General features: G+C 42.8%; 1 protein-coding gene across 1 annotated transcript in view; it reads left to right on the top strand.

Annotated features, from left to right (window-relative positions):
• Nucleotides 1-14,175, top strand: part of LOC124261067 (deoxynucleoside triphosphate triphosphohydrolase SAMHD1-like) — a 51,925-nt gene that overhangs the window by 16,700 nt on the left and 21,050 nt on the right. Inside the window, 2 exon segments of the mRNA XM_046695388.1 lie at nt 5,315-5,430; nt 6,911-6,978. Of these exon segments, the coding sequence (XP_046551344.1) occupies nt 5,315-5,430; nt 6,911-6,978 (184 nt within the window).

Below are 14,175 nucleotides of genomic sequence, written 5' to 3'. Positions count from 1 at the left end.
CATGGTGTTGGCTAAGGTTTGATTTGAACATGGTGTTGGCTAAGGTTTGATTTGAACATGGTGTTGGCTAAGGTTTGATTTGAACATGGCATAGAATAAGGTTTGATTTGAACATGGTGTTGGGTAAGGTTTGATTTGAACATGGTGTTGGATAAGGTTTGATTTGAACATGGTGTTGGGTAAGGTTTGATTTGAACATGGTGTTGGCTAAGGTTTGATTTGAACATGGTGTTGGCTAAGGTTTGATTTGAACATGGTGTTGGCTAAGGTTTGATTTGAACATGGCATAGAATAAGGTTTGATTTGAACATGGTGTTGGCTAAGGTTTGATTTGAACATGGTGTTGGGTAAGGTTTGATTTGAACATGGTGTTGGCTAAGGTTTGATTTGAACATGGTGTTGGGTAAGGTTTGATTTGAACATGGTGTTGGCTAAGGTTTGATATGAACATGGTGTTGGCTAAGGTTTGATTTGAACATGGCATAGAATAAGGTTTGATTTGAACATAATATTGGGTAAGGTTTGATTTGAACATGGTGTTGGCTAAGGTTTGATATGAACATGGTGTTGGCTGAGGTTTGATTTGAACATGGCATAGAATAAGGTTTGATTTGAACATAATATTGGGTAAGGTTTGATTTGAACATGGTGTTGGCTAAGGTTTGATTTGAACATGGTGTTGGCTAAGGTTTGATTTGAACATGGCATAGAATAAGGTTTGATTTGAACATAATATTGGGTAAGGTTTGATTTGAACATGGTGTTGGGTAAGGTTTGATTTGAACATGGTGTTGGGTAAGGTTTGATTTGAACATGGTGTTGGCTAAGGTTTGATCTGAACATGATATTGGGTAAGGTTTGATTTGAACATGATATTGGGTAAGGTTTGATTTGAACATGGTTTTGGGTAAGGTTTGATTTGAACATGGTGTAGTGTAAGGTTTGATTTGAACATGATATTGGGTAAGGTTTGATTTGAACAAATATTGGGTAAGGTTTGATTTGAACATGATATTGGGTAAGGTTTGATTTGAACATGGTGTTGGGTAAGGTTTGATTTGAACATGGTGTTGGGTAAGGTTTGATTTGAACATGGTATCCAGTAAGGTTTGTTTTGAATATGGATTTGGGTAAGGGTTGATTTGAACATAGCATAGGGTAAGGTTTGATTTGAACATGGCATAGAATAAGGTTTGATTTGAACATAATATTGGGTAAGGTTTGATTTGAACATGGTGTTGGGTAAGGTTTGATTTGAACTTGGTATTAGGTAAGGTTTGATTTGAACTTGGTATCCAGTAAGGTTTGTTTTGAATATGGCATAGAATAAGGTTTGATTTGAACATAATATTCGGTAAGGTTTGATTTGAACATGGTGTTGGGTAAGGTTTGATTTGAACTTGGTATTGGGTAAGGTTTGATTTGAACTTGGTATCCAGTAAGGTTTGATTTGAACATGGCATAGAATAAGGTTTGATTTGAACAAAATATTGGGTAAGGTTTGATTTGAACATGGTGTTGGGTAAGGTTTGATTTGAACATAGCATTTGGTAAGGTATGGTTTGAACATGGTATCCAGTAAGGTTTGTTTTGAATATGGATTTGGGTAAGGGTTGATTTGAACATAACATAGCGCAAGGTTTGATTTGAACCTGGTATTGGGAAAGGTTTGATTTAAACATGGCATAGGATAAGGTTTGATTTGAACATAGTATTGGGTAAGGTTTGATTTGAACATAGCATGGGGTAAGGTTTGATTTGAACATAGCAAAGGGTAAGGTTTGATTTGAACATGGCATAGGATAAGGTATGATATGAACATGGCATAGAATATTGTTTGATATGAACATGGCATAGGATAAGGTTTGATATAAACATGGCATAGGATAAGGTTTGATATGAAGATGGCATAGAATATGGTTTGATATGAACATGGCATAGAATAAGGTTTGATATGAAGATGGCATAGAATATGGTTTGATATGAACATGGCATAGGATAAGGTTAGTAGTATACACAATAGGCATGTTGTTTAAAACTCCTTGGGAGTATCGTGTATGTATTTTATTGGAGGTACAAAGCCACCAAACTGTGAAGCGGAAGTAGAATTTGTGATAAACTGTTTCTAGAAGTCTGGTGCGCTCAACTTATAAAACGGGTTCAAGACATCCTTTGCGTTCCTATAGACAGAGCCCAGCTTAGGATGATGATGCAATCTCAGGATATACCTGTTAGACTGAAATGTAAACTATCAAGTCCCTGGTAGCTCAATCGGTTGAGGTGCGGATTTAGCATGTGTAGTCGCGCAGGTATGCATTGTTAGATCGTATCCCACTGTTGCCTCAATGGGTTCCTTGCAACTTTCGTGTGTTTCGTTGGTGGTCGCAAGGAATCAGGATCACATCAGCTGCACTCAGCTGAATTGGGGCTCTCTCATGGTGAGAGAAAGGTAGCCGTCACATAAGTCCCCTAGGGAGAAGTTGCGCAACCTTCATCTTTCTACTTCACCTTAAGGGAATTGTGGCTACCGGGGATGTTTTGCTACTTTTTTTAACCTTTTTGTCTTTCTATTTTAATCTTTCTATCTTTACCTATTGTTACAACCACCATGACTGTTAGGTGAGTGAGCCGCTTTTAGCAAATATTCCAGCAATACCAGACATGGGCTTCACACAATGTACCCATGTGGTGAATCGAACCCCCCATTGTAAATGAAGCTGTTTGATACTTGTGTACATCATCTCACTAATTACATTGGTAAAATTGAGTGCACTGTGTTTACTCATATATTCACACCGTTAACATCATCAAGAATGCTCACTAAGCCTCGACTGTGATGCAGATTTTCCAGGATGTTTACCACGCCGTCGAATTCCGAAACCATCTGCAATCCCACGTTTTGCGTCCCGGGTTTGCTCGACAGTATGTGAGCTACTTTTTGCGATAGCTCGCTGATGATAACACCGCGTCTTTGCGTTGGGACGTAAGCCACGAGCAGCGTTCCGTTGTTCACGACTTTTGTCAGGTAGTGATCTTTGTTGTCTGTGAAAACGTAAAGAGAGCCAAGCGTGATGTTTAGATTCCAATCGATTTGGGATGGCACTAATACCCATTTGTTGTCGTCGTTGAAGATGAGAGTGTAGTGTGTGTTTCTTGAGACGGCCATGGTCTCGACGTCGTCCAGGTGGAACAACCTGCCGCGGAAGGCTGGGGTTATCGTCCATTCATCCTCATCGTTGCGTATCAGGTCGTACCGAGTGTTGTTGACCGCTCCTTCAGTATTGACGAAATCGTCTAGGTCGTTGTTCTTGCCACCAGCAGAGGGTGGCAGTTCGACGCGTTTGTAAATGCTGTTTTTCACTTGCAAGGCGTACAGTTTGCCATCGACTCCGGGTTCGTCGAATACACGCGTGTCACCGAGGTCGGAGATTGCTATGTTGGCACATTTTCTAACGCGTGTTCCTGGACCATGAGACTCCGTCATTGTTTTTGTACGTGTAGCGTCACGCTGAGATATCATATACTTACAGGATAGTGTTTAACGTCTAAAACCGATATTTTCAATTCCGTGATGTTGCCTCGGATTAATTTCTTGTAATGCCGCAACGAAAACGATTTGGTTCTGCCGTCGTTGTACTTTTCCGTTTTCACCGGCACGGCTCTCAGCTGTGTGGAAGGTCATTCGCCTTGAACGTTGTCGGTTGTGCACAGCTGATCGAGATGAATGCACAGTTCGCGATACGGAACGAGATCGGGTAATTTCGTGCCTGTCATGGTGGTTTCCGGTGGTATGTTGTTCGATGTAAACCCGAGCGTTTTAGACAACAGCTTTCTGAGTCTCAAGTGTTTTTTTCAGTTGTTGGCTAACATGACCCTGCCGTTCGAGTCGTTCATTTTGAGATTTCTTCGGGTTTGAAGGTTTCTTCGTTGAGCGAGCACATGCTGTAGTATCCGTCCGTTATTTGGTTGCGGACGTTATTGACGAACAGCTTGTTGTTTTTGCCGTTGATGTTGGTCCATCGTGGGTAGTAGGTGATATCGCAGAGCGCGACTTCGAGCTGACCGGACATGCTATCAATCTTGTGCAGCAGTTGAAATGACTTGCCACTTGTGATTCCTGGAAGCGTCACATACATATTGAAAAAGTAGATATGAATAATAAAAAATATAACAATTCAAAATATGTACAAACCGGGAGTGTTTTATTCTAAAAGTGAAAATATAAGTGCTGATGATTTCACGCAACCGAAGATCGTGGTGGATGCAAAGGATGTTTCCCACTTTCAAGCTCGTTTTATAGATTATTTGAAATGTATTGGTTTTTGGTCACGAATGTGAAAACGGTACATGCTTGGTTCCACAACCCGATGCAGTTCTGGCAGAATCAATTTAATTTTGCCGTGTGGTGCGCGACGAAGGAGTGTGGCGTGACGTTGAATGACACTCGTTGTGGTCCGCTGGGTCGGTCTGTATTCTTGTTTCATGTGTACTACCAGTTCAGACGTATTTTGAAAAAAATCAGCACCCCAATTCCGCAGGACAAGGCGTGGAATGCCGTAAACAATCCGTACAATCGATGTGCATACGAACGCGTTTGCAATGAATTCGAACTAGATCTGAAGACAGTCGATTGGCGTTTGCAGGGTCCGAACAACGGTTTGGGCATTCCAATCAATCAAAACATGTCTCTAGCGAAGCCAGCAAACAGCTGGTGAAAGATTGGGGTTACAAGTCGTATCATTACGTCACGACGAATGAGTGGAACGACGATTACATGGCTTTCGACGACAGCAAGGATTACCACGTTTGGAGGTTTGAGCAGGGACCCGAGGACAATTGGAAAATGTTCATGCTGGACACTTCGAAAGGGTTTACTCATGCCGGTGTCGGCAGATTGAATGATTCGATTCGAACGTACGTGTGGGCCGTGCTGGGCGCTCAGTCGCAAACGCGTTCCAACATCCTCGGTGAAGGGATGTCTTACGATGCGCAAATAATTTAATCAGAGGACCTTTGTGGATGCAGACAGTGATCTAATTGCATGTCCGATAGTATAACTTGAGAATTCCAAATCTTAATGAAAAAAGGTTAATGCGTGTAACACGGTGAATTTTACACATCTGGGTACCTTTGACCAATTGTTTCCTTTAGTCAAAGCCTAATGAAAATGCCACATCATGGCACTCTTTTTGAAAAGAAATTATAATATTTTAATGTCACTCTTTTTGAAAAGAAATTATGATATTTTAATGGAACAATTACTCCAAAGTTTCATGTAGGATGGGCATCTCTGCACCTGTGTAACCTGTTTCAGAGTTTGCCACCTGGCTGGGCAGCTGACACGGACATTGCAGCGACGTCAGCCGGACCTGATGATCACTGACAAGGATATTCTGTGCGTGGAGATCGCAGGGCTGTGTCATGATCTCGGTAGGATGCGTTATACAACAGTTGCTTGATATATTATAAGCCTCACGTTAAAGGAATTTACACTGACACTTGTCTCTGAAAACATGTTATATTGGTAAAAACAAATAACTGCATCTGAATTGAAGAATAGTCCCAGTGAGCTCAGAGATTCACATAGAAGGAATTTATGTCCCTGAAAATATGTTATTTTGATAAAAACAAATAACCACATTTGAATATTTGAATTGAAGTATAGTCCCAATGAGCTTGGGTTCACATTTCCTGAACTTGACAAAATCTAGATTTAAATAAAATCACCATTTAAAGTAATATTCCTTCTAAATACTTAAAGTATTTTACTTTTGGCAATTTATGAAGTGTATATGGGGCAAAATACAATCTAAAACCAAATTTCTTGTAAGTTTACATTTTGGCCAATAAAACATTAGGATTTTATTTTTTGAGTGGGGAAAATTTCTTTTTATTTTTTTCTCATTCTTGAAAAAATACGACTGGCGGATCCATAAAACAAGAAATCAAATTGGTCTGGCCTGAAATAGAATCTGAAAACCACCAAGTGTTAATATCAATTATGGTATTAAAAGGAGGGCAGGGTGCCCAATTGGGAGGACAGGGTGCTACCCCAGGTAAAAAAGGCCGAGGGGAAACACAAGCTTTATGTTGCTCATTAAGTTGGCATTTCAGTAACCACAGAAATTTTGGCAATTTAGAAAGTGTCTGCTCATTTGGTTCCAAAGCTTCTGACATATGATCAAAATCACATCAGGCACATGTCTTGTGATATTCTAGGTCTGTTTGAAGCTGATACAGAAAGGTTCTTACAGTGTGTGACTGGATGCAACCTCAGTTCACCATGTCCAAATAACATTCAAACAATGGGAGCATTTATCACATGCACCAGCTTGTAGCACTGTACTTAGTCTAAGGTTGCTCGGTAAACCAACTTACTGTATGTTACATATGTTATATTTGGGATTACACTTTCTTAGTAAAGTACAGATTCTAGTACTTTTGTTTCTTCTAGTACAGAATCTGTACTTTACTAAGAAAGTAATCCCAAATGTAACATATGTTACATTTGACCACTTTTTAAAATGGCATTGTGTATTTCATTACTGTAAGTTGTAACTTTAAGACCATGTGTATCGAATTGCCTATTTTAGAATGTTTTTTTTATTTGTTTTCAACCAAAATAATTTGTAAACAAAGTTATCTCAATAGGGGTGCACTACGTTTTCACCACAACATCTTTGCATCAATTTTAGTATTAAGACATTTACAGGTATTTAATCTCTTCCCTGTCCCAAAATTGTTTCAGGTTGTGGCAAGATTCTGTGTCAGTTGACAACCCTGCATAATGGTTAATGATTAGTTGACAGGGAAAGCATATGTGGTTTCGCTATGCTGGGTCTTATGGTTCATGTTTTTATTTAATATCAATGATGGTATTTGAATATATTTATTTTGCTGTTTCTTCTAGGACATGGTCCCTTCTCACATCTCTTTGATCGGGATTTTATTCGTCTAGTGTCAGGAGCAGTTTGGAAGGTAAGTAGTACCTGATGTTCTATGACCTGCCTTCCTGTACTTGTCTATGTCGTGTTCCTTAATGTAAAACTTTATGTTAGTCACGGTATGTCTGAAATGTTGACAATGTGATTAGGAACACTCACTCACTCATTTCGTTGATTTAGTTGTTACTGGGTGAAATGTCAATGTTCGTTGTCTCTGGGTGAAATTTCCTTGCTTCAGTTGTTACTGGGCGAAATCTTCTTGCTTCTGTTGCTACTGGGTGAGATTTCCTTGCTTCAATTGTTGCTGGGTGAGATTTCCTTATTTTTCCTTATCCTGACTCATGCTAATTATGCTTGTCTCCTTCCTCTTGCGAATGATAGTGGAACACTTGAAATCCCTTGAAGTTCCCTTCTAAAAAAGCGGACGTAAAATCACTCACCCACGAGTAGTCTCCCTTTCCTCCCTTTTGGCGCCCTTTTTGGTCACATGACCAGCCATGTTTGTCACTCGCTCCTTCTTCGCCCTTGAGGACGGTTGTGAGAGCACCTGGGTCCCTATACGGCACATATCCTTTTATATTTTCGGACCAAAATTATTGCTGTATACGTTTTTTAGGATTATAGTCTACATTATGGTTTGAAATTTGATCTAAATTTTCCGTTGTTTGACATGTGTTTTCATTGTGTTTACATTTGATGAAAACCTGTATTCGTTGTAGGTACCCTCATTTATTATGTCCTAATTGCACTATTTCATGTTCTTTCAGCTCTTGCTGTAAGTTTTGTGTAAATTTAACCTCTGTTGAATTTACTAATTACCTTTTTGTCCATCCATAGACGTGCTAAGGACTGGGTGCGAAGGTATCCACAAGTCATGTCTAAATCGAGTGATTAGCTGATAACCGTGTGTTAACCACTGCTGCAGATATTCATAATTCCAGTGAATTGCGAATGTTTCTCAGGAGCAGGTCGCTGTACCAGTGGTGAGCGCCCGGAGGCTATAAGAGATCATCGTCTACTGAGCTGACCTCGCCGCAGATGAAGAAGGCTAAATCGTCTTCTACGCATGAAGAAGAAGGCTACTACCATGAAGACTTCATTGAAGTCTATGCTCAGCTCCGCAGAAGACGCGAGGTCTTTCTCAGCGAGATTTTTCCTCCGGAAGAAGCAGGCGTTTATGATGATCCACCCATCCTCATACCTGAAGTCACCATTGTCAGTAAGAAGAGCGAAGTCTGCCTCTACAGCTACATCGGCATCGTTATCAGCGCAGACATTGACAGCAGACCTTCTATCAACGCAGACATCGGGTACCAGAGATAGCAGCAGCGTCAACTCTTCACAAGTGCAGCCAGCCTTAGATGGCGTCTCTTCAGTATCAGATGCATCATCCCTGCAGCAGTCTCTTCAGACAGCGCAGAACTTCAACCGGGACTGTTCATGCAACAGTTTACAGACCAGATGATGTTGATGAAGCGTTAAGCCGCTCAGGAGAAGGCTGCTATGAAGACCTCTACAGCGACTACTAGCCTGCGTGAAGGTTCTACAATCTCTCCACCGCATCCGGATGAAGAGGGAAGCCTGCGCGAAGGCTCATGGACTCGACGATCTTCCCCATCTGAAGTGAGGAGTCTGGACACCGCTACCAACATCAGTTCAGCCGTAGACGCTCCAGAGATTGCTGCTAAGAAGTCTCCACGCAGGAAGAAATCGAGGCGTTCTCCTGAACCCCACAGACGTCGCAGATATGAATCTTCATCACCATCGGACTCTGACGCCCCTCGAGAACCTTCGCGAAGGCACTCCTACAGAGGGGAAGCTACGTCCAGAAACCCACCTTCACGAAGACCTAGAGAATCATCTCAAACCTCCAGGAAGGATACACAATCGCATCGGGATCGCTCGCCTCACGAAGCTCATCATACAGATCATCCCATAGAGACTCGAGTCGTCGTGGATCCATAGAGCGAGAGATGTCCAAATCAGAGGAGGAAGGTGAAGGCATATTCTCTGATACGGAAGTTAACTCCTGGATCACAATGGCTTGGACTTAGCATCACCTTCTAAGGACACAGATGAGGCGTTTACCTACAAGATGTCCAACGATGATTTCGACATGCTCACTTTTCCACCGATCGACTCGATCTCTCAAGTACCAGATAACCTCAACGCCAGGAAATTCCCTCTACATAGGATGGAACCCTTCCTGAAGGCTCCAGAGGTTGATGATGACTACAAGATTATCACCGACTCCCGTCAGAGAACTTACAAGATTGAGGATAAGAAGTTAGCCAGGCTGGATACAACCACCAGACGCACCTTCTTCGGATTAGCCAGATCGAGGGCTATCAACGAAACACTCATCTCGAAGTTCAAGAACTCCTTCGCCGAAGAAGACCAGATGATATACTCCGCTCTACTAATGCAGAAGAGGGACCATCAGTTTATGTCGGAGCACCTAGCATCCACATCAGCGGGCCTGACTCTCCTGAAAAGACAAGGATTATTGTCAGCATGCACTTGGAGTGAACGCTTCACCAAGTCCTTATACAGAGCCCCATGCTCAGCATCTTACATCTTCGGAGGAAGAATTGAAGTCGCCAGAGAAATTTCTCATGACTCAAGGGAGGTTATGATGATTAAATCCATCGACACCTTGGCTAATGTGATTCGTCAGACATCCCAACTCTACTCCAACAAATCCAAGTTTGCAGGAGTCCAGAGAGCCAGAGAAAAGAAGAATTCCAGCATGAAAGGAGGAAGAGGCTCCTTTCGTCGCCCAACCTGAGCTCGTAGAGGTAACCCTGGAAGAGGCCGAGCACCTAGGGGTGCAGGAGGAATCAAGCGCTGAAGGCCAGGTTCGGAACGACTGGAGTCTTCCACCCAAAGCCGTTCCTGTACAACCTTCGACAGTGGGTGGACGTCTTCAACGATACTGGGAAAATTGGGGAATCCTACAAGACGACTACGTGTCCCAGATACTACGCAGAGGGTACAAGATACAGTTGGAGGCCAACCCGCAGCTCACAAGCAATCCGATGGCCTTCAACTATGCAGCCGACCAGATAGAGAAACTGGATGACGCTATCAAGATCCTACTTGACAAGGAGGCAGTAGAAGAGATAGATCAAGATCTCATCAGGCCCGGGTTCTACTCCCCAATTTTCCTGGTACCGAAGAAGAATTCCAAGGAGAAATTTCCGCTCATCTACAACATGAGGAAGTTCAACTGGGAGTATCTACGCAGACCAGCAAAATTCAAGATGATACGTCTTCCTCAGCTCCGACATCTCATTCGTCCCGAAGACTACCTCGCCAGCATAGATCTACAAGATGCGTACCTCCACATCCCGATACATCCAGACTCAAGGAAATACCTAAGATTCCTTTTCAACGGACATCACTTCCAGTGGAAGGTTCTACCGTTTGGAATATCGTCGGCCCCCTGGTTGTTTACTCGAGTGACCAAGCCCATCGTCACATATCTACATCGTCGTGGTCTACGCAGTGCTTTCTACCTGGACGACGGGATTCAAGCTAATCAAGATCCCAGTCAACTCAGACTGCAACTAGATTTCACCATCAGGCTGCTCACTCAACTAGGATGGCTGGTAAATCTCCTCAAGTCGGAACTGGAGCCGAAACAAGATCTGCAATTTCTAGGAATTCGACTCATCACACCAGTGAATCGCATAGTCGTTCCAGAGGATTGTTGGGTCAAGATACAACAGATGATATCTCAAGCAATGCTCTCTCCATTGACACTACGTGCTTGGCAAAGCATGCTCGGTCTACTCACTTCAGCTCAAGACATGACTCGCAGAGGGAGACTACAGTTGCGCCCACTACAAGTATTTAAGAACGCCCTTCCAGACAGCCTAGATCCGTTAATACTACCGGACAGCCTGAAACAATATCTCCTATGATGGACTCGGAAGTCGAATGTTTGTGTAGGAACCTTTTTGACAGAGCCGGTTTGCAACACTCCTCTCTATGTGGATGCCTCCATACAAGGATGGGGTGCGCACTTCAACAACGAAGTGGCAGCAGGGAAGTGGTCAAGTCAGGATCAGAAGTCACACATCAATCTGTTGGAGATGAAAGCAGTAATCAACGCTTTATAACATTGGTCCAGCATACCAAAGAACGCACGACTCTTGGTACACACAGACAACTCCACAGTGGCGTTTTACATCAACAAACAAGGGTCAACAAGATCAACAAGTCTGATACAACTCAGCTTTCTCCTGTTCAGCATAGTCGACGACCTGAACATCTACATGAAGGCATGCCACATTCCGGGAGCAAGGAATGTCATAGCAGACGCCCTGTCTCATCCACTACAACCATCCCCAACGGAATGGATGTTGCATCCAGAAGCATTCCAGTTCATCATACAGACTATAGGATCCCCACTAATAGACCTGTTTGCAACAAAGTTCAACAAACAGCTACCAACATTCGTGTCACCGATTCCAGATCCTCAGGCATGGGCAACAGACGCTCTAAGCATCTCATGGGAAGGACTAAACGCTTACACGTTTCCACCCCCTGCACTGCTACCACAAGTACCACAGAAAATCAAGCAGACGACTACGTTGCAACTGATTTTGGTCGCACCCTATTGGCCAGCGAGGGTATGGTTTCCCGTCCTCATACAAGAACTTGGAAGTCCAACCCTGAAACTACCAGAGTGGTCGAACCTACTCGTCCATCCACACACCAAGCAAGCTCACGGGAACCCGACACTGTTCCAGCTACACGCGTGGAGCGTACTAAAGCTTGCCTGAAGACCAGAGGGTACTCTGCCAGAGCAGCGAAAGCAGTTACAGTAGCTCTACGCAGATCAACTTGCAACTAGTACGACGACAAGTGGCAGAGATTTGAACAGTATGCAAAGAGGAAAGGCTTTACAGCGGTGAAAGCAACACATCCTCAAGTGGCAGAATACTTATGTCATCTTCGACAGACGAGACACTTAAAAGGTTCAACATCTCAACGTACTTGGCTGCCCTCAGTATAGTTATCACCATGAAAACGGGTATCAAGCTGACAAAAGTACCAGAGATTCTGGCACTACTCAATCGTTCAAGTGGGAAGACCAACAAAAGAAATTTAAGGCTCCTCAACATAGTTCTACAACATCTCACCAGTGATGCCTACGAGCCTCTAGCACGGACATCCTTTGAACTACTACCTCAGAAAACGCTGTTATTGATCGTCCTAGCAACAGCGTCACGGATGTCAGAAATACATGCTCTGGACTTTGAACGAACACGATTTGAATCAAGACATCATGACATCGTACATCTTGGACTGAGATGGGATTTATCGCCAAGAACCAACTGCCTGGCCAGCCTGACAGACAGTTCCACATCCCAGCACTGTCAACAGTCCTTGGGCCACAGGATACGCAGGATCTATCCTTATGCCCAGTCAGAGCACTTAAAGTCTACCTTCAGAGAACTAAAACAAGGAGACAAAAATTCAAGCGCCTATTCATCCCCTTATCCACTGAGACGCCCACGGAAGTCTCACGGACAACGATATCGATCTGGATGAGAGCCGTTATACTAAGGGCCTTTAAAGCAGCAGGACTTGAGCCTCCAACCCACACGAAGTCAGAGTCCTGGCGTCAACACTTGCTCTGCATGGAAACTGCTCGATTACAACTATAATGGAGGGCTGCTTTTGGAGATCGGACACAGTGTTTGCCAACCATTACCTCAGAGGCATTGCCGCTGAAGACGTCTCAGGCATTCACCAGTTTGGGCCACTTGTTGTAGCACAACAACTAATGGTTCTACAAAGGCACTGAGTAAATCTCACCCCTTTTCACGTGACTTGTGAAAACCAACGCTCTGGAGAGCAATGGCTATAAAGTCCATGCACACGTCTAGGACAGACCAGCATGAATGATAGACCCTGTACTTGTATAGAACATACTTGTACATGAAGAAGGGTCGCATCTCCACTTGATGCGCGCATCAAGAGATGGAGTTGCAATAGATAACTCATGGAATATTAGTATCGTCAAGTCACACAAGTTTGATTGTCATGTAACCTCGATCACCCATTTTGAATGGTAATTGTCGCAATACGTAGCGATAACTTACGATATCTGCAGCTTTGATCTTCTGGTGACACCACTTTCATTCGTTTGGACCGGAAAATGTTTTGTGTCAAGTTACCAAATGTAAGTTATGGCTCATTTTCAGCAAACAACTACTTTTTAACCCTAGATCAATAATGTAACTTTATCACACGTTGTAAATTGACAGCACCCCTGTCTTCTGTTTGTTTACGTTGCTGGTCTAATTGTCACATGTCCAGAAACGTGATATCCTTGTCAAAATTTAAAACTTTGGAAACAAGTAAGGGCCATTTCTTATATAATAGAAAACTTAATGCTTTTTGAGAATTTCCGTGAATTTGTACATGATGGAGTTTGAGCTATTGCCTCATTGATAAATACAACCTTGGCACAATGTACCCATCCTACATGGCAGCACAGAACACATTTATGTTTCTTCCAGCCAGTTCGTGGTGTTTGTCTACATTCTGAGGTTTGATGCCCGTCACGATGGGCCTGAAGAATAATTCCCTGCATAATACTTTTATATAAGCTGAATATTTGTGACTTTTCATAGTTTTTAGAAGTATTGAAACATAAAATGAACGTTTCATGGACATAAATACCATAAAATTACTTGGGACTGCTCTAGCTCTGAATTTGACACAAGAGATCGTCCTTACAAGTCATCCTGTTTACGCGACAAGCTAGCCAATCATATGATCGAACTTATGTGACGTAGCTTTCTGGGTCACTTGTGTTGACAGTGAGAGGGCGGCCATGCCGCGATTGTGAAAAGCAGTAAAAATACCTGGATTTTGGAAATGTTTGACATAAATAAACAAGTTTAGAGGTAAGAGATTTGAAAATAGATTATATGAATATAACTTTGAAAATTCAGCGACAGTTCTTAAGTGATCGAACTTACATGACACAAGGGTATATCTTAAATCCACACGAAAATGTCAGGAGAAGTTTCGGAACAAATCTGACAAGTTGAGAATCCTCCCCAGACTCATCAGAGAGAAGTTGAAAGAACAGAATCTTCTACAGTGCCGTCATTAGTTCCCATGGGGGGTAATACAGGACGTAAATCAACAACCAGTGAATCCAGAACGTGGCCTGACCCCCCACCGTTTCCGACGGATTCTGCAAGCA

This window comes from Haliotis rubra, unplaced genomic scaffold (assembly GCF_003918875.1).
Source record: "Haliotis rubra isolate DU_JTF1 unplaced genomic scaffold, ASM391887v1 Scf788, whole genome shotgun sequence".
Lineage (NCBI taxonomy): Eukaryota > Metazoa > Mollusca > Gastropoda > Lepetellida > Haliotidae > Haliotis > Haliotis rubra.
This window is presented reverse-complemented; position numbering and strand designations above follow the sequence as displayed.